Source organism: Protopterus annectens, chromosome 5.part0 (assembly GCF_019279795.1).
Source record: "Protopterus annectens isolate FY-2018-M chromosome 5.part0, PAN1.0, whole genome shotgun sequence".
NCBI classification, from domain to species: Eukaryota; Metazoa; Chordata; order Ceratodontiformes; family Protopteridae; genus Protopterus; species Protopterus annectens.
In genome coordinates, this window is record NC_056735.1 from 1,652,834,138 (window position 1) to 1,652,855,946 (window position 21,809).

General features: G+C 43.9%; 1 protein-coding gene across 1 annotated transcript in view; it reads right to left on the reverse strand.

Annotated features, from left to right (window-relative positions):
• The window catches only part of LOC122802402 (E3 ubiquitin-protein ligase TTC3-like), a 317,715-nt gene that overhangs the window by 235,390 nt on the left and 60,516 nt on the right, over window positions 1–21,809 (reverse strand). Inside the window, exon 3 of the mRNA XM_044072026.1 lies at window positions 8,541–8,635. Coding sequence (XP_043927961.1) covers window positions 8,541–8,635 — 95 coding nt within the window. The remainder of the gene's footprint in view (window positions 1–8,540; window positions 8,636–21,809) is intronic.

The window sequence follows — 21,809 nt, forward strand, 5'->3', positions numbered from 1 at the left end:
ATAGTATCCACGGGAACTCCTTTTGTAAGGTAACTCTTGTCTTGAGGGGCAGTGATGTATTTGTTATGTCTACGGGGGACCGGTTCCACTGTATCAGGTGATTCCCAAGCTCTACGGGCTATGAGATCCATAAGCTCGTCAAACGGAGGGGTCACCCAGGAGGTAGAAGGTTGAGCCCCAAATGCCTTCAGCAGTACCGATTCGTCGGCAGAAGGGGTAAGGGATTGCCAATCTCCCCTCTGTTTCAAGATTTCTAAAATGTCAGCAAGAGACATCTTCAGAGGGGGACCGTGGGGACCCTTCTGCTTCATCCAAATCAGTATCCGATGTTAGGGATTCCTGTGGGGAATCTATGTGCCGCCTCTTGCACAATCTTTTCCTCGGTACATCCTCAGAGGGAGCTTCTGGGGATGCCTCCGAGGAAGTAGGGGCGCCCTCTGGGGCTTGCTGAGGCATTGGGTCTCGACGCTTTGCAGGGACCAAAGGTACAGAAGCAGAACACGGACCCTTTGGGGAAGGAGAAGAAGATGTCGATGATGTAAGTGTCTGTTCAGACAAGACCTTCCTCATGATGTCAAAGGCACCAGTGCCCCGGTCCGAGGATGCCATCGGTTCCGAAGAAGCCGATAGCCTCCTGGGAACCGGAGCCACGGGCTCAGACCCTGAGGACGGAACCGAACAGATCTGAGCCGAGGCTCCGAGGGGAAGAGTCGGAACCGAAAGTTCGGTTCGACTGTCCCCCACGGAACCAAGGAAAGACAGTCGGCTCCGAGGGTGCCGAGGTTAAAGGTGTCGATAGCACAACTGGAGGCTTTGGCACAGAGGGCTCTACACTCATCGGCTCTTCGATTCCTGGCTCCAACGACTCGAGAGGTCTCGGAGGAGGATTGGTCAAAGGGGTAGGAAGGTTCTCGAGTTTAGATACCAACTGGGATGAAACTTCGATGAGTTTGAACAAAGCCGAGTGCTCCATTAGCTTCTGTACCACTCGGTCGACGTCGGAATCGGAAAGCGGCCTCAAAGAACAGGTCGAAAGGGCCGAAGCCGTCACCGAGCGAAGGATTGAAGGCGGTGGTAACTCCGATACCGGCTCCAACACGGTAGTCTCGATCAGAGACAAGGACTCGACGCCTGACCCAGAGGCCTTTGGAGCCGGCGTCCGGATCTGGAAAGAGGTGATCGGAGTCGAGGACTTAGGCTCCGACACTCTTGAAGACTTCGACCCCTTCGAAGACTTGGACACTTGTTCGGTCTTTTCCAGGGCCTCTTGAAATTGGGGTTTAAGCAACCCTCTGTCAACCAACTTCCTGAGTCTTTCCAGCATGACCCTCCCACTGAAGGAATGACATATGGAGCAGTCTTCCTGCAAGTGGAGAGGGCCAAGACAGTAGACGCAGGAGGAATGGTTATCAGTAATGGACATCTTTTGTCCACACTGACATCTATTGAAGCCTGATTTGGCTTTCTCAGACATTTTTAACTGTAAAGTTCTGAAAAAATATATCTAGCAAAAAAAACACAGCACACTAACATATAGGAACACACACTATGTATATAAGTATAAGTATTTATATATATATATATATATATATATATATATCTATAATAATAATAATAGACAAACAGTTTTTACACTATGTTACGGAAAAAAGTTAAGGCAAAAAACTACAATAATATATAAAAATTACTGTCAATCCTGACAAAAATCCAAGGCCTTAACTAAGTAAATACTAAACTATTTTTATCCAAGAGAAAAAACACACTCTGTTAACTAACAGCCTCTACACTACTATATACTACTTATAAAACTAACTTTAAGCAATAATTCTAAACTACAACTTCGAAAAAGATGAAATATACTGGCCCGAGCCTCTCAGTATGCAATCTGCTGCTAGCGGCAAACTAGATCAGAGGGTTGACACCGGAGGATCATGGGATAGCACTGTGCCGCGAGCTTCCTCGAAAATGCGAAGTTGGTGATGTGGCTGACTCGGAGCAGAGGATCGGCTCCGAACCCGTGTGTAAGAACAAACGGCAAAACCGAACAATTTCACATGCTTTGGTTTTGTCCAAGTAGAAGCAGAACTGCCTGTGAGAATGTACAAAGAATGCAGTAGTCTCTCCTTTATTCTGTGGTTTTGGATAAAAAGTTGGCAAATGAATAGTTTGGTTTAGAGCCACACTTGAAACAACATTTGGCATAAACGTAGGGTTAGTTCTTAAGGACACCCTGCCCTGGTGGAAAATGAGGAAAGGGTCCACTGCCATTAGTGCCTGTAATTCTGAAACTCTTCGAACTGATGTTATTGCCAGGAGCAGAGCAGTTTTCCAAGAAACATATTTTAATTCTGCTGTGCTAGCTGGCTCAAAGGGAAGTAAAGTTAATTTTTCCAAAACAAAGTTGAGGTCCCAAGTTGGAGTAGGTCCTCTACGGGGCGGTCTTATGTTTTTGGACCCTCTGAGGTACTGTTAGCAACGGATTAGAGAAAATTGGAGGATCCGTGTTGTAGTGAGCAGAGATGGCAGAGGCGTGGATCTTGATGGATGAAAAAGAGACGCCTTTGTCCAGCATCTCAGTTACATATTGTAGAATCTGAGGAATGTTTGGGACAAGAGGGTCAAGGCTGTGAGCCTGGTTCCAGGCAAAGAATCTCTTCCATTTATCCGAATAGGCTTTCCTCGTACTAGGCCTTCTGGCCTTCAGAATGACATCCATAACCGCTTTGGAGAGAGGCATTACTTGCTTGACTAAAGAATTTTCCATGCAGCTAGGTTTAAGGTCTTTAGCCGATTGTGAAGTATCTGATTTTTATGCTGAGTCAGCAGATGGGGGATTTAAGGTGATATCCAGGGTGGTTGTTGTGCTAAATTCTTTAAGATTGGGTACCAGTGCTGGTGTGGCCAGTCTGGAGCAATCAGGATCATCTTTGGCTCTTCTTGCCTGGCTTTTATGAGAAACTTTGGAAGGAGAGGTAGTGGAGGGAAAGCATATACTTGTAGGTTTTTCCAGCTGAATGAGAGGGCATCCACTTTCCATGCTTGTGGATGGTAACTCCTTGTGCAGAATTTCTGTAGCTGGCAGTTCATTGGGGATGCAAACAGATCCAGGCTCCACCATTTTTGTGTTATCATTCTGAATATTTGTGGATTCAATTTCCATTCGTGGGGATCCATGATGTGTCTGCTTAAGTCTGCCAGTGTGTTTTTCTCTCCTGGCAGGAATTGTGCTTGCAGATGAACTTGATAGTTTAGAGCTGTGTTCCAACAAGGTCATGGCATGTCTGCAGAGGGGGTAGGAGTGAGTGCCCCCTTGCTTGTTTATGTACCACATTAACTGTGGTGTTGTCTGTTTTTAGTAATAGTCCTGGATGCAGCAGGTCCTTGAAAGCTATAAGGGCATTTTGTACAGCTAACATCTCTTTTTGACAGATGTGAAGATGCCTTTGTTCTGCGGGCCTCTTGCCCCGAATACATTTTCCTGCCATGTGTGCTCCCCAGGCATAATCCGAAGCATCTGTTGTCAGTGTTTGCCTGGCTGTGGGTTGAGTAAAAGGCTGTCCCTTGTTGAGGTGACAAGCTTGAGCCCACCATTGAAACTCCCGTTGAAGGCAAGGAATTAGACCATACACTGTTTAGGTACCACTGTAGTTTCCTCATATGCAGTCTGGCATATGGAATTAGTAGTATGCAAGATGCCATGTAACCCAAGGCCTGCAGAATTTTTCTTGCAGGGAGTTGGGTTTTTGTTGCCATCAATTGAAAGTATTGAGTCAGTTGTCCTTGCTTGTCTAGCGCGAGATAAGCCATCTGGGCCGTTGTGTTCAAGCTGGCACCCAGGAATATTATCTCTTGTGAGGGCACTAGTTTTGATTTCTTTTCGTTTACTGTGTACCCCAGGCAACTTAACCGTTTTACAAACGCCAGATGCTCTAGAAGAATGTCCTTGCTCTCTGCTTGAATAAAGCAGTTGTCCAGGTACGTATAAATTTGAATTCCTTTCTGTCTGCAAAACGCAATTAATGGTGCCAGGCACTTTGTAAAGACCCTGGGCTCAGTAGATAAGCCAAAGGGCAGTGCAGAGAATTGATAGTGCATTGAACCTGCTATGAATCTGTGGTATCTCATGCAGTTTTGTCTGATAGGGACATGCAGGTATGCCTCCTTGAGGTCCAAGGTCACGAGCCAAGCTTTCTTGCCCAGCATGGGAAGAAGCTGCTATAGTGTCAACATTTTGAAATTCGGAACATCCAGGTAAGTGTTTAGAGAAGAAAGATCCAGAATGGGCCTGCAGGCTTTGTCCTTTCTGGGAACCAGAGAGAGTCCTGAATAAAATCCTTGTTCTTGCTCTTGTGGTGGTACCTCTTGAATAGCTCTCATTTCCATGAGTGCTGTAATTTGTTTTTGAGCCTCTGCCCATTTATTTGGTGGCAGATTTGGCATTCCTTTTAACCTTGGCAGAGTGTGAAAGCGGAACCTGTAACCTTGAGATACAATGTTGAGAACCCATTTGTCTTTGGTGATCCAATGCCAATTGTGATAGAAAAGTGCTAGTTTTCCTCCCAAGGGGGCTGCCAAGAGAGTTGTTGAGGCTGCTTTTTATATGGATGGGGCCTGTCTTCCCCTTCTTTCCGGCCTGGTGCAGCCCAATGTCGTGGCCTGTAAGGACCTTGTGGTTGACCTCTACCTCTCGGACATCTGTATCTGCCCCATTGAAGTCTGTCTGTAGCCGGAAAGGACCATTCTTTGTTGGCCAATTTCTGCTAAATCTTGGTGGCTGAACCTGTAAGAAATCCTTTACCGTTTGCATAGATTTTGCCTTATCCTCCATTTTCTTTAATACCTCTTCTGCCTTAACTCCAAACACATCCTGCTGTAAAGGTGCATCCAATAATTTTGCTTTAACATGATCTGGTAACGTATGTTCTTTTAACCAAGCATGCCTTCTAATGACAGAGCCTGTAACTGCTGCTCTACAGGAGGCCTCTAAGGAATCAAAACCACATTGCAAAGTATGCTTTCCCACTTGTTCAGCTGCATGCAATAAATCCTGCATTTCTTTAAAATTAGGAGGATCTGAATCTGGAAGCATTTTTTGTTTTAACTGAGACATCAGAAATTGCTGATATTTTAGCATGTGAAACTGGCAGTTTAAGGCTCTCATTGCTAAGGTTGCAGACGTATATACTTTCTTTCCCCAGCTGTCTAATGCTCTGGAGTCTGTCAGAGGGAACTGGGTTTTTGCTGATGAGGCCTTAATCCCTTTGGGTCCCTGAGAAACAGTTTCAGGGTTAGCAACAGGGCTTTTATACAGAAATTTGTGAGAGTCAGGGACTCTAACATCTATCGGGTTTAACTGGGGCTGGAGGTAAGGAGTCAGGGTTTAAGCTGGATTCAGTGTAGACATCATCCACAATATCTAACACTGGCAGAATAGCAAGGGGTCTGTGGTGAGGCAATAAAAGGAAGTCTCTGAGCCTTTTCTTGGATTCTGAGTAATCCTGGCCTTCCCAATAGAAATGCTCCCTCATGGTATGTAGGGTCTCCCCAAAGGAGCAGTCCTCAGGCAGAGAGGCTGATTGAATTGATTCCTCAGCATCAGAATCCTCATAAGGGGGTAAGGAATATCCTAGGTCTGAGGATGAATCTGAAGAAATGGACACCTGGTCGGATGAGTCAGTCTGCATCATGTCTGGGCCTTTTATCAGGAGGGGGATGGGACCCCCTGAACAGGGTGATTAGGTCTTCGGCCATTTTGAACATTTGTTTCTTAGGCATGGAAGCCTGTCCTGGAGAATGCTGTATCTTTTTCTTTGTTTTTAAGGGGGCCTTAGACTTAGCAGAGGGTTTAATGGATAACTGGGTAGGTCTGAAGACACCCTCTGAGGCTGTGGATTGCTCAGCTACTTCGGTTCCCTCAGAAGGGTTCGTTTCGGTAGGCTGAAAGCAGAGTGTCCGAAGGCCCAGCCAGCTCCACGTGGGAGTCTGATACGGTCTGTGGTTCTGTGGAAGCGGTCGTCAGGGTCTGCGTAGGTGCCTCGCTGAAAACCGGAGAACCGGCGACCGGCCTAGAAGAGGCCTCATCGTCAGTTTTGGGCCTCGGATGCCTGTCCTTGTCTTTGCGCTTTTTATGTAATCCTGTCGTCGGGAGTTCCGACGGCATGGTGTAATTGAATTTTCTGCCAAAATAATGTCAGGCAAAATCAAGCCGACATTTAATAGTGCGCTTGTTAAACCTAGCACAAAACCGACAACCAGTGACGTTGTGGTCTGGGCCTAGGCATGGAATACAATAGGAGTGGAAATCCTTATGAGGTATTTGCTTCACACAAGAAACACAGTTATTAACTTTTACTGACATCAGTCTGAGGCAAGAAAAAGTTTCCCCAACGGGGTACTTAGCTTTGTAGAAGACTTTGGTTCTGGATTCGGAATGAAAATCTTAGGAGTCGGCCGACCAGCACTTGCGAACTGCTTCTGCTTCGGGCACCGCGCGGCAAGAAAGACTGAAGAAAATGGCGTTGGCTGCATCTTGTATACCTCTGTCGCACTGATGTCACGTAGGCGGCGACAGCAACCGGCGCTGGACCAAGACTTTGGAACTCAGGCCGAGTGGGGAACCACCTGACGGCAGATAACCCAAGTGTAATGACTGCAGCAGTGTAACACGAACATCTGGAGGGATCCGAAGGATCTACCAGAATCCCTGGTCCCTCCGGCATCGGAGACGTCTGTAAAGCCTCAATGGACGTGCCTTCCGCATGGCATTGTGTGGCTTCCATGGAGGTGCCTGCTAAATCCAAAGCGGCAGAGCCCAGACCCTCTACTAGGCTGACGTCAATGAGAGGCTGAGGGTCGGACAAAGGAGGCACAACAGCAGAGGCAGGCCTGGTAGTCTTGGCCTTCTTTTGTGGCGGTTCGGCAGGTACGTCAGCAGAACCCTCCATACTTAAGGCTATTTTCCTTAGTCGTTGATTTTCTAGGTAGAGACTGAGCGCATGCAGGCAGCTGCGCCATTTTTTGGGCACAAACCCCTGATAAATGGAGCAGGCATTGTAGTCCTGCAACCAACCTAAACAGAAGAGACATTGATCGTGGGCATCCTTGTGAGGTATCTGATGGCTGCACTTGCACTTTCTGGATGACATGAACAGGCATTAAATAAAATTAAATGACTGAAATATTTCCCAATGGGGTACTTATCTGATTTCTCGCCGGGATGGTAGGAACACCCAATGTTTAACTGGCGGCTGAGAATTTTTAAGGGCTGGTGTGTGCACACGTCACTTTTATGGCCCACGTTGTGCTAGCCATGTCAGACGTCCCACACACCATACAGTGATTAAAAAGTTTTGTATATTGGCCGGATGCTCAAGTAGCAAGAAGAGAAAACCCACGTGTGATGAATACTGCAACACGGGAATAGAAGGGCATAAGCGGAGAATGACTGGACCTTTGTTGACTTTGTTAAAGTTGTGGGGTGACTGAAAGGCATGCACCCAGCTTCATGTCTTTAATATTAGGAAAGGCACTAAAAGGAAGAGAGTAAATGCAAGTAAAACGATTCTTGTTCTTAGCAGTATTTGCATAAAACATTTCATGATACAGATCATGTTATATAAAGTATTTTCAGTAACTGTATGTGATAAAGATACTACAACAAACAAAAGAAATGTCTTTTTAAGTTTTAAGAAGTGACAGTAGGAGAAAAGACAGGCAGAAAAGCATGTGCAAGTTAATATCTTGTAATATTGGGCTCTTGGGATGAGGAATGTGTGTAAAAGTGCACTGATTGCAATATATGTAGACTTGAAATGTTTTCTCTTATTTTCATACATGTGAATGCCTGGATTCATGCCAATGCTTAATTTAAGTTTCTTGTGCAAGTGTGTGCACTATTAAAATAAGAGAACACCGTGAATGTAATGAAAAGTTTTCTTTTAGAAAATAAACGTTCAGTGTGATTTAGAAGTCTGCAGCTGGGGGCAGATGTATATCCTGTTCTTACACTTCTATGGAGAAAAGCTGACTACAGGTCCAGGCAATAAATCTCAAGAGTTTTGGACATTGCTTGCTGAGAGAAGTATAAAATTAAAATGTTCTGGACATACTGGTTCTTACAGTGCAACATCTTCATACCATCTCAAAGATTCTAAGGACAGCACCTGTAGTACCCTTGGTTAGCACAGCAGAAATCTGATCCACCCATGTGTAATTAGTATTAACTACTAATTGATGAGTACCTCAATAGCACAGTAAAACCTTAGCTAAACCTAAAACTACCAACATGCTTGTTTACAGCAGGATATAGCAGACCTCTACAGAACAACTATTTAGTAGTACAACCTGGCACCTGAGCAATGTTTTGTTTATGTATGCACATAAGTAAAAGCAAACATACCTGTGTAATCAGCAATAACTGCATCAGACTGCAGCAACGCTTTTTAAGCCAAAAGAATACTCAACAGTTTACTGGTTAAAAGCACAATAAATATACACTTGTGAAAACTATGCACTCATTTAAGACTTCTGTTGTAACTTACCAAAACTCAATAGCTTTACTGTACCACTTTATAGCTGCTTCATAGTTCTGTCTTGAAAACTCTGCATTCCCTTTCTTTTTCATGTCTTCACTTATCTGCAATAAAACAGAAATACAATCAACTATTAGATCCACAGGTTCATAGGTATACACTTGCTAATGACCACAACAACTTTAAGCCTAGCCATGCATTCCAATTGTATTCAACAAGTTTGGTGACCTAGTGGTTATTTTTAGGGGTATATGCATGCTAGGACATGCACGGTCAAACATTTACAGGTTGTCTCTATCCTTTAGAGACATAGGTGACAGACCTGTGGTGAATTTCTAATTTCCTATCCACTGGTCCAGGTTATGCCTGAATATGGTCAGGCAAGAAAGTACAGCTGTATCCTACTTACCACAACTGTAGAAATTTGAGTAGATTAATGTTGCTGTACTGACTCTCGGGTCTTCCTGCTTGCAACTGGGTCTGATCTCCAGAGTCTTTACACCATCCGTAGCTGATGAACATCCTAAGACAAAAGTCTGGACATCAGTGTATAGCAAAGGTATCTATTGGCAACATCTTCAGGTCTTTCCAAGTAGTCAACGAGCAGTCTGATGCCAAAAGACAGCACAGCCTCCCCAGTTGTCTGAATTTAGGTAAAAAGGAAAATCATAGAAGGGATGATGGAGATAAGACTTTCTGAAGAAAAAACTCCTCTACTCCCTGCACCCAGCAAGGGGGAGAAAAGTGGTCAGCAGACAGAGGGGTTGGAGAATGGCAGTATGTACTGCGAAACTGATTTACTCCAACATCTAAAATTATGGCAAGTGGGACACAACTACACTGTCATTCATAGTCAGTGCTGCAGAACTAATTCTTGGGAGGACCCCCAAAAGCTAAAAGCTGTGTGGTGGGCCATCTGTATGACCATAAGAAATACGATTTTGCAGGGTGGCAGCAGCAAAACCTGCTCTAGCTCAACAGACATCACCAAGGTTATAGTGTTTTGTAAAGGTATGCACTGAATTCCATGTGGCCACATGAAGGATGGCTTGGGGTGGGAGACTCCTTTGAAGCAAGCAGTGGTAGTTGTCCCATGTCTTGTGGAGTGGACTTTAATATGCCTATGTAAATTCTTTCCTGATGTGGGTAATAGAACTTAATGCAGTTAGCTATCCATTTTATATTTTTTTTCTGGAGACAGGCTTGCTCTTTTTACCTTTGTGAAAGCCACCAGCAACTGTTTTGCTCTATTGGGATTTTAGAGCTGTCTGCACAGTACTTGATCTGCCTGTGCACATCCACGGAGTTGAGGACTGGACTTGCGCTTCCCTGTTCTATGGATCTGGGTGGAAGACTGGAAAGTGGATAGCCTAATTTCAAGTAAGTTCTGATATCACCTTAGGCATAAAGATGGGTTAACTCAGAGGACGAGAGTGAAAGCTTCCTTATATATGACAACTTGTAGCTCAGAAATGCTTCTAGCTGATGTAACAGCTGTAAAAAAGGTGGTATTCCAGGTGAGCATCTAGAGTGGCAGTGGCAGCAGATTCAAAGGAGGGTAAGGTTATTATCACAATTTAGATTCCATGCCGGAACACAGTTTCTTCTGGGTGGTCACAAGTAAAACAACCCTTTTAGAAAAAATTTCATGTGGGGGTGCAAAAAGATAAGTGGAACACTGTGCAGGCAAGCCGATACTTCAGATGCATGTACCTTAATGCTGGAATAGGAAAGTAGTTTATCTAAAAAGGCCTGATAGGTACTGTAAGACTGAGATGATGTCTGCCCGAGCAGGGTTAGTGTTATTGCTGTGAAATCTTTTCCATTTTGCCAAGTATGGTTTCCTGGTGCTGGGCTTCCTTGCTTCCCTTAGAAAGGAGATCATGTCCTTGGGATAGGATGCAGTCCTTGGTGTCAAAGACCAACCCTCTAGGCAGTTAACCTGAGGGAGGCTAGGTGAGGGTGGAAAACAGATCCCTTGACTTGGCTGAGAGGACCTACCTCCTGCAGTAGGGTGTGGAATCTCCCCTCAAACAGTGTCAGGAGCAGACAGAATAAGTGCTGTCTCAGCCAGACGGGGGCCACCAGGATCATGCTGGGTCAGTCCATCTTGATTTTTGGCAGTACCCTGGGGATAAGGGGTAAGAGTGGGAATGCGTACAAGAACTAGTCTATCCATGTGAAGAAGAATGCATCTATATTCCAAGCTCCTGTCCGAGGTGTTCTGGAGCAGAAAGTACAGTTTTGTACCTACCATAAATGTAGATGTTCGAGTGCTAATACAGCTGCAGTCATAACAGATGGGTTCTCCTGCCGTCAGGCGGGTCCTCGGTCGGCTGAATTCCAAAGTCCAGGTCCGGCATCGGTTGTCGTCCCTTCTTCCCTGACGTCAGTGCGACAGGGGTATAAAAGAACCAGCCGACGCCATTTTCTTCAGTCTTTCTTGCCGCGCGGTGCCCGAAGCAGAAGCAGTTCGCAAGTGCAGGTCGGCCAGCTCCTGAAATTACGAAAATATTGCAACCAAAGTCTTCTTGAAAGCTAAGTACCCTGTTGGGGAAACTTTTCTTGCCTCAGACCGATGTCAGACAAAGTTAATAATTGTATTTCATGTGGGAAGCAAATACCGCATAAGGATTTTCATTCCCTCTGCATTCCTTGCTTAGGACCAGACCACGACGTCTCGGTCTGTCATTTTTGTGCTACATTCAACAAACGCACCATTAAGTGTCGGGCGGAGTTCGCCCAGCATTATTTTGGCAAAAAAATTTAACTACATTATGTCGTCGGATACTCCGACTCCAGTTTTGTCTAAAAGACGCAAAGATAAGGACCGACACACGAGGTCGGCGGCCTCTACCAACACCATGCCAAAGCCGAATACTCCCAGAAAGAGGATCCTTGTTTGAAGGAGAGTTTGGGATTTATGAAATTTAAGGCAAGGCGTACCTTCTGAAAACAGTCTACAGTGAGCTGTAAGGCATCTAGGTCCTAGACTCCAGGGTATCTGATGTAGATCTTCCTTGAATGAGACAGCCATCTTAGTAAGGGTAAATATGAACTCCCTAGAGTTATCAAAGTGCTATAAAAGGAGCTAGGCATATTGCAAAAACTCTGGGAGGAGTAGATAACCCAAACGGTAATGCATACCTATTGCTAGAAATTGCAGGTACTTTCTGAGACTGTCTGCAATGGAAACATGGAGACAAGAGTCTCTTGCGTGTATGGTGACCACAGGGGCATCGTGGAAGATCATGGGCAGTGATTTCTGCAACATAAGCATTTTGAATGTTGGACTACAGAAGAGATATGTGGCCAAGACAGGTACAGAAATAAGGTACATAAGGAAAGCTTGTGGTGGAATGCAGAAGTCCAGGAATTCATCAAAAGAAAGGAGTGCAGGAGAAAGAAAAGACGGATCAGGCTAGGAAGTAATACTGGTTAGCTAACAAAGCAGCTAAGAAAGGAGTTGCAATAGCAAAGAACAGGGCACCAGAGGCACTCTACCAGCTTCTGGAAAATGATTCAGTAGGTGGCACAAAAACTACATCAGGTTGCAAGACAAAGACAAAGTTAAGGAAGATATTCAGACACCCTTCAATAAGGGATGCCAGCAACAACCTGCTCACCAGTCCACAGGACCAGGACAAATGGAAGTAGTACTTTCAGCAGCTTCTGAATGAAAACCCACAGAAGCTATACTGCCCCAAACACAGCCTACAATGTGAGAAGAGGAGCCCACTCTAGAAGAACAGCACTAAGGAAATGAAGTCAGGGAAAAGAGAAGGCTCAGATGAGATTACAGCAGATATGAAAAAGAAGCTGGGTGAGATATGGGCGAAATGGCTCCTGAGCGTACTCAGCAGTGTGGAGAGAAAGGCCTATCCTAGATGACTGCAGAATAAGTATACTTGTGCCAGTGTACAAGAACAAAGGGGACATCCACAATTGTAGGCAGTACAAAAATATCAAACTCCTGTCACATTGCACAAAAGTTTGGTAGAGGGTGATTGATAAACAGATATGTCCATGAAAAGTAGGTACAACTGGCCAAAACTCGGGATGCTGATTAACATAACATTTGCATATATAATCATGTAATCCCACCCACTCAAATGGAATTGTGGGATACCAACCTGAACCTTGAAGTCACTAAATAATAAATAGCAAACATTTGAATTCGCAACAGGAGAGTGTGCCAAAAGGAAAACTTCAACACAAACCAGGATACAAGGTACACCAAGCCAAAGAACCAGCTGTAATAACAAATGGCCACACAATAAAGCCCAGGGAAAGCTGAATTTAATAACGTTGCCAATACAAATACATTTTCGTCCAAGAAAAGACTTCAGACATTACAAAAAATACACTGATTTTCTTTAAATATCATCCCCTAAGCTCTCAACCACATCTTCAATATAATTAAAAGCATTATAAAAGGCATAATAACTTTACAAAAAACTTAATACATATAGATAAAAATTCTTAAAAAAAAACAATAGTCTTCCTATAAATACATATACGGTTAATACATATGACATATACATAAATATAAATTGTAGTTTATAAAAATGTAATGTAATGATACACTAGTGTACCTTCACCATTTTTCTATAAAATTAGTGAATCATATCCTCCCTCTAGTGGCCAAAATAAAAATTACTCCAGATTCAACTATAATTTATCAATAGCAGACAGACATTTGAATTTCAGACTTCGTATTCCTCAGAAAATACACAATAATGCAAAACCTGTTATTCTACCAACTGAGTTTACAGTATGTATTATTTTTTTATGAAATGCACTTAACAGACCCAGCCAGGATTCATATTACAAATGGTTAGAATGGAAACATTTCTTTACAGAACTCTTAAGATCAGCTCAAAGTGGAAAACTGCTGAAATACAGCAGTTACAGTCCCTGACTGAATTCCTCGATTTATGCGTAGAAAATTGAGAGCCACGGACAGCTTGTTGTAATCCAAATGTAAGCCCTGGAGTCATAGTGGAAGCCAAATATATACAAACACAAACTGTCCCTAATTCCAGATTGGGACCCTTGTCTCTCCAGAGTTTTGCCTCTGTCCCGGTCTGATTTGAAAGCTAGAACTACAAATCCACATTATACTTAACGTACAATATGACAACATATCATCACAAGTTTGATTCACCAACATATTTTGCACTCAATTTTACAGAAACGTGCCCTTTGCAATTTGTTATAACCTTTATGACAGCGCCACTAGTCAAAGTAATTTGGAAATAAAACGGAAATCTCTCTCTACAGCCAAAAATTACATGCTCATGATGCTGTGTACCCTTTGAAAGTTCATAGATTACAATCTTTTAACCAAAACATAAGTCTACAGCACAATGATAATCACATTACAAACAGGTTTGCCCTGTGAATGCAAACATAGTGATTCAGGCTTACATTTAGAGTTATCCCCCACTAAACAGACATCCTATAATAATGATACAACACCCAGAAGGCCAGCCTCAGTGTAGTCATTTCCAAACATCCCTCCTTCCACTGCTTGTAGGACAGAGGCAGAACTTTTACCTCCTCCATTTCACACTAGTAGTTAAATACCAGGAACTACTGTAGTTGAATAAAGCCCTTTTTATACAATCTCCAACATCTTTATCGGCAAGTGTAACAGCAAGAGAAAGGACTGGCGAGGACAGGACACGGAAGACAACACAAAAGAAGGAAACCATAGACAAAGGGAAGGAAGCGCTTCGGCATGCAGATGTGTATCTAAATTATACTTATTAAATAAGTGCTTTTAAAATATATGCTATGATACGAATATATTTTCATGTTTTATAAAAGCGCATCTAAAATCACTATCCTCATTGTTCTAAAATACAAAGTTTAAAAAACAGACAGTAAATTAAAACAAGAACACAACGGTATATGGAAGATCCCTTAAAGAATGGTATTATATGGACAATTCCTGTGGTACAAGACTAAAAGATGCAATGCAATGCTGCACTAATTTAAAAAGCCCTGGCTGACTCATCTTTCATCTTTAAATACCTCAGAAGTTGCTCGCTCCTTCTCCGGAAAGTGATCTGATCATGCAGGAGGTGGAGGACAAGGTGCCGGTCACAGAGATGGTCACGAGAAAGCCATCTCGATTAATGAAAAATCGGCCACAGTTATCTCGGCATTTTCGGGGCAAGTCCTTGAGGCTAGCCCTGGAAAACATGATGCCATGCAAAGTGTTGTGCTGTCCTGTTCAAATGCGATGTGAATGGAAAGACTATGCGAATGGAAAGACTATGCGAATGGAAAGAAAATGATGTAAGGCAAGCAGCTGGGCAAGAGCCCAGAAGAAAATAACTACTAGCAGCAAGCAACCGCAACGTCACGTCAACCCCTATGACAGTTTGAATTTGAAACTCCTGTCCTAGTCAACAAGTCCGACAGGCAGTCAGGCACTGCCTTATGAAGTTGATGTCATCATGCACATCCTCTGCAGAACATGCTGGCAATGCATGGTGATGTCAGCCAAAGTTGCAAAAAAAAAAAAAAAAAAAAAAAAAAAAAACTGAATTAAAGGGGCCACTCAGGAATTCGTGGCACCCCATTATTTTGCCCTCAGAACCAGTAAATACAGAGGAATTCCACACGGTTGAGAGGTATAAAGATGAGAGATGATCAGCTTGGATTCAGATCAAGATGCAGCACAAATGACCTGATATTTGCAGTAAGACAGATAGATGCAAAGAAGCAAGAGATAAGGAGAGAGTTCGATTGGGCAATCCTAGACTTGGAGGAAGCATATGACTAGGTCCAAAGAAAGCTGATACGGGCAGTACTGTAGTGGTTTGAAGTCTCAGAAACATTGGTAAAATTAGTGAAGGTTATGTACAAAGACCCAATGACTCAAGTACGAACAGTGCTCGGTCTCACAGTGGGGTTCCCAATGGGAGTAGGTATGCACCAGGGTTCAGCTCTGAATTCACTGCTGTTCATACTGGTAATGGACTACATTAGCAAACAGTTTGGAAGGCGAAGATCAACAAAGTTGCTGTATGCAGATGATGTGGCTTTACCGGCAGACTGAGCAAGAACTTCCGCAAAGAAAAGGGAATAGAATGTAAAACTGAAGGCACATGGTATGAAACCAAGTACAGTTAACACAGTGGTAATGGCAGCAATTTTTGGAAATTAGAAGAAGGTGAAAATGGAGATAGAAAGGAAGATAATGAAACCGGTTAATAGCGTCATGTATCTGGGAAGGAGGATAAGGGAAGTCCAAATGAAAAGGTCAAAGCTGCAGACAACTGGCATACAGTGTCAGGTGTTGTGTGACAGACAAATGCCAAAATAAGCTGAAAAGTAAGGTGAACAAAACAGTGGCTCGACCAGTGCTACTGTATGGTACAGAAACCTGAGCAGTTAAAGGCAGAGCAGATGAGAAAGCTACAGTTGATAGAAAGAAGTGCCTGACAAATGATAGGATGCATACTGTGGGACAGATGTAGAAATGAGGACAGAAGAGCAAAAGCCAAAGTAGCTCCAATTGCAAAAAAGATCAAATAGTTGATGGTTCAGGCACATGTGCAGAAAAGCAGAAGACAATATGGTGAAGAAAATTTGGGAGAGACAGGAAGATAAGAGAAAATGAGGGCATCCAGCAAAGAGGTGGATGAATTGTGAGAGAGAAGATCTACAACAGTCAGGCATGAGTGTCAAAGGAGGCAGGAGTGTGGCACTGAATAGAGAGAGAGATGGCGACAGTTAACACGACACCCAGACCTCATGTAGAAAAATGGGAAAAGGATGGGGGTGATTATGTTGATGAAGCATTTTGAATTTTGGGATGTTGTTTAGCTTTGAGAGGTCTCAGATGGACCTTCAGATATTCCCTTTTCTTGGAGCTAGAAATATCCTAGAGTAGAAACCTTTTCCTCCTTTCATTCTTGCCCTGGAGGGATAGACTGGATGGATCCTTGGTGTGACACTTCCCTGAGGACAGTTGGTAAGAGGCTTTTACTCTTTTGGTGGATTTGGAATGCCCAAGAAGAGTGATATTTCTCTGAACTGAATATAGTACCGCTTCTCAAAAATGCTGGGGACCCACTGGTCCTTTCTGATGGATTTCCACTGGTTTAGTGAGGAGTCTTCCTGACAGAGGCTTGGAGATGAAGGGGTAATGCAGGATGGGGATGAAGATAGTCGAGATGTTCCCTGTACTAGGTGGGATATTTGGAGCCACCTGATCTGTGTGATTATTCTAGTTGCCGTCTCCTAGACTGTTATGACCTCTTGTCAGTGGGAGGCCTCGCCTTGTCTTATCTAGTTGGAAAAAGTCAATTTTTTGAAGGGTAATTCCTACTGTACCTTTGGGTTAGAGATGGATAAAATTCTTTGAGTTATAATTTGCTTCCCTTTTTTTAAACCCAGTTTCTCAAATACTTGTAGAGCTGGAGGACCAAAAAGAAATTCCTTGTCCAATGGGGAACCCAGTAGTTCAGCCTTTACCTCCTCTGACAATGGCTGGGTGCCGAGCCATGCATGCCTGCGGATGACAGAATCTGTGGCAGCTGCTCTGAAAGATGCATATACAGTTGTCACGGCCACATTATAGTGTGCGTCTTCTCTGGCTATGTGCTAGATTTCTTTAGATATGGTTCTACAATAGAGTCAACCTTAGCTAGTATTTTGTCTTGAAGAGATTCAAGATATTTCAGCATATGAAATGACAGTTTCAAAGCTCTCACTGCCAGAGTGGCAAAGGCATAAGCTTTCTTCCCATATATGACTAATAATCTACTTTCCCCGTCATTAGGCAGGGGATGTCTTGTGGATCCCCAAGATGTACCTTTTTGTGGATTCAGTGGAAACTACATGAAAGGTCAGCTTTCAGGTTTTTGTAGAGGTGTTTGTGAGATTCAAGCAGTCTGCAAAACCTGTCTGGCTTCCTAGGAGCAGAGGGTTGAGAATCAGGGCATAAAATAATGTCTTCAAAGACATCACCCAATACATGTACCGGAGGAAGAGTCAGTGATCTGGTAAAGGTAAGCTTAGCAGTTTCCTGTAATGGGTATCGGCCTGAGAGAACAGATTACTTTCCAGACTGAAAGCCTCCATCATTCTATGCAAAATATCCCCAAAGGAAAGGTCCTCGTGGGGGATGGAACGCAGGACGCCATCTGAGTATTGAGTCTGGGTAAGTGCCCTGAGCAAGACCATTCTTCCTCATTCTCAGAGCTAGAGGAATATTCCTCTTCCTGAAACGTTACTTCCCTTCTCCTTTTAGATGGGGAGGCCATGCAGGTGGAAGAATGAGGGCACTCTAGATTTCACAAAGGTCATAATCTCCTGTGCTACTTTAAGGAAGTCTTGGGCTTCAGTGTGAGAAATAGTTGGAGACAGTGACGAAAAAAAAGTGGCTTGCTTCAATTTGGTTGTCCATCTTAAGGGCTAACCAGAGAATGCAGTTGTCTGCAACTTTGGTTGTAGTTTCATTAGTTGGGGAAGATGGAGTCTCCCTGGAGACCCATGGGACATATGTTTGAAGCAAGGACCTGCACGACGACCTCAGACCCAAATGACATGCAAGCCATGACGGTATCTGTAGGTAGGCCGGAAACTATGGTGGCCTCCTGAGGGCTCCTGCCAGACGGTTGGGACCTAGGAGTCACAGGATCAGGAGGCTGCAAAGGCACCTCAACTGGGCTGGTCAACACAAGACCTATAGTTGAAGCTTTTTTTGGTAATGTCAGAGTCCTTTGCCTTTTTGACTTTTGGGGTTTTTTTTTTTGTTTTTTTTTGGAATGATGCTAGCCAATGTTGGACTCTGCCGAGGCCCCACAGTAGTACTGGACTGTGATGCCATCAAGGAAGCCCAAGAAGACTCCCTATGGGTGACTGGTATCTCAGCCCTATGTTTGAGAATTTTTGCAGAAAATTTTGTGCATTCAGTACACTTAGAGGTGCCAAACAGATGAGACCCCAAACAAGACAAAACATGTGAAAAACCTTTATGAAGGATTTGCTTTCCACACTTCAAGCAATGGTTTACTTTTCTGAACATTAAATTAGAAGAGAAATTTCCCCAATGGAGCACTTATCTGACTAGAAGGTTCTCTGGAAAAACAAGCCAACCAAAGGACTGCGAAGAGTACTGAGCACACGAGAAGTGCATTGGACTGCATGGCTAGAAAGAAGTGAAGATGGTGCCAGACACGCCTTTTATATCCTGGCTTCAGACATCAGTCTTCAGACATTCGTCGGCTAGAGATGATAGACTGTGGAAATTGGGCCAGCTATTGGCTTCTGCATGGCAGGATGACCCAAGAATCAGTACTGCAACATAAAACTAAGAATATCTCAGACTTAAATGGATGGGAAACCTGCCCAAGAGAAAGGATATTCACCAAGACACAAACTGGACATATAGGAGGGAAAGGTAAAGTAAGTTTCAAGCAAGGTTCAAATCCCTGGATAGTACAGCTGTGTGAGAACTTGCCATAATAAGAAGTTATCTACCTATCATAACGTTCCATGTTAGTTGTCTTCTTCTCGCCTCCTTTCTTGCTGGTTGAGTTCGGAACCGATCCTCTGCTCCGACTCGGCCATCTTCAAAAGCTCGAGAGCTGCTTACTGGCTCGAGGCCCCCCTATATCCCATGATGCCTGGCGTTAGATAGCCAGATCTCGTTTGGTAAACCTAACTACAGACATAATAATAACAATTATAATAATAATAATACAGTAAACATGTCGTAGGATGCATGAATCCTACTGGAGAGACTGCTAGTCAGAAGTAATAGCCAGAGAAGACTCAGCCAGTGAAAAACATAAGGAACTCTTCTCGGTCTACTAGGATAGGGGGATGGAGGGTGGGATGCAAGAAAGAAGGCGAGAAGACAACTAACATGGAACGTTATGGTAGGTACATAATTTCTTAATGTTAAGTTGTCCATCTCGCCTTCATTCTTGCTGGTTGGGACAGCGTCCCTAGCACCTCAATCCTGGGTGGTTCATCGGAACAGACTCTTCAGAACAGTGGAACCAAAATCAGCTCTGCTCCTGGAGGCCATGTCCAGCTTATAATGTGAAATGAAGGTATGAGGATTGGCCCATGTAGCTGCCGCACAAATAGTTTCCATTGGCAATCTTGCCTGAAAAGCTACTGAAGTAGCTAGAGCTCTAGTTGAGTGACCTTTTGGTTTAGCAGGAAGCTCTTTATTCCTTAACTGATATATTAATGTAATAATAGATGTCAACCACCTAGATAAGGTTACTTTCTACACCGGTATACCTTGTTTACCCTCAGCATAGGACAGAAACAACTGGTTTGATTTTCTGATTTGCTTGGTTCTATGCAAGTAAAAGCGTAATTGTCTATGAACGTCCAACTGATGTAATTTGTATTCCGCTTTGTTGGAATAATTTGGAAAAAACACAGGCAGGTTAATAGACTGATTTAAATTATTATCAGAAGCAAACTTTGGAAGAAAGGAAGGGTTAGTCCTAAGAGAAACTCTATCATTGTGAAAAACTAGGTAAGGAGGACGAACACAAAGAGCCTGAAGTTCAGAAACTCTTCTAGCTGACGTAATTGCAACCAGAAGAAGGGTTTTCCAAGAAAGAAACTTCAACGAACAAGAAGCTTCAGGTTCAAAGGGGGGCAGTATCAGGGAAGCTAAAATCAAATTTAGATCCCACGGAGGCAGGGGATCTCTCACTGGGGGCCTGAGTAGAGTGGTCCCTTTAAGAAAGGCTTTACAAAGCTTATGGGACATGATACTTGTATCAGATAGACCCATATGAAAGTTTGAAATTGCAGCTAGCTGAACTCTAATCGTGGCAGAAGAGGATCCAGCTCGAAAAAGTTGCGCTAGAAAATCTAAAATATGGTGCACAGGGGCTGAAAAGGGATCTATATTCCTGGTCTCTGCCCAGAAGGAAAAACGTTTCCACTTACTAGCATAAGTCTTTCTAGTGGTAGACTTATGCGATAAGATGATTTCACGCACCGAGTGGGAGATGTTCGGAAGCCTGGCTAAGGTCGGAAGTGGAGCAACCAAGCAGTGAGCTGGAGAGATTGAAGAGACTGGTGCAACCCGCCCGATTGATGGATCAGGAGGTCTGGAAGTGGGTCCAGGGTTGCTCCAGAAGGTGATGATGCAGGAACTGGAACCAAATTTGTTGAGGCCAGTAAGGGACAATGAGGATCACCTTGCATCCCAATGTGGTAGCTTTCTGAACTAGTTTGGGAATCAGGGGAAACGGAGGGAATGCATAAAGAAGTCCCTGAGGCCAATCGTGAACTACAGCGTCTCTGGGGAAGTGTCCGGGAAGAGGGAGGAGAGAGAAGAAACTGTCGCACTTGCTGTTGAAGGGGGTGGCAAAAAGGTCACAGCAAGGCTGACCCCATTTGCGGAAGATTTGGTCCGCCACGGTCTGATTGAGAAACCACTCGTGAGGCATGAGAATTGCTCTGCTCAGCCTGTCTGCTATAACGTTGGACTTCCCAGGGATGTGCGCTGCTATCAGAAACCGTTGGGAAGAGATCACCCACTGCCAGAGACTGAGTGCTTCTCGACATAAGGGATAGGAGCTGGTTCCGCCCTGCTTGTTGATGTACCACACTACCGACATATTGTCTGTTTGAATTGCAATGGTCCCGGTGGGAAGAGAGTTCTGAAGAGCTTGCAACGCTAAAAGCATGGCCCTCATCTCCAAGACATTGATATGCAGATGGTACTCGTGAGGCTGCCAGGTACCTTGGACTGTTCTGCCCTGAAAATGCCCCCCCCCCCCCACCCAATCAGGGAGGCATCTGTGGTCACTGTAGCCACAGGAGGAAGAACAAATGGTCTGCCATGGTTTATTGATGGGGAAACCATCCATCAAGCAAGTTGGTTTTTGCATGACTGTGTGATCATTATGTGAGACATTGGAAGTTGCTGGAAGGACCATTGTGTGAACAGCATCCACTGAAGAATCCTCATGTGAAAACGAGCAACGGGGACTAGTATGATAGCCACTGTCATGAGACCCAATGTTCTTAGGACGAATCTGGCCTGAATTTTCTTGCATTCTAATAAGACCTGCACATATAGTCGAATGTCTAACACTCTGTCTACTGGAAGTCTCGCTGACATGTCCTTTGTATTTAAGTTTGCGCCTATAAAGGTAATAGATTGACAAGGCGACAATGCAGACTTTTCGAAATTTATTGTGATGCCTAGTTTGGAGCAAGTTTGGATGGTGTAGTCTCTGGCTCGCAGCAGTTGATGCCAGTCGTTTAAATATG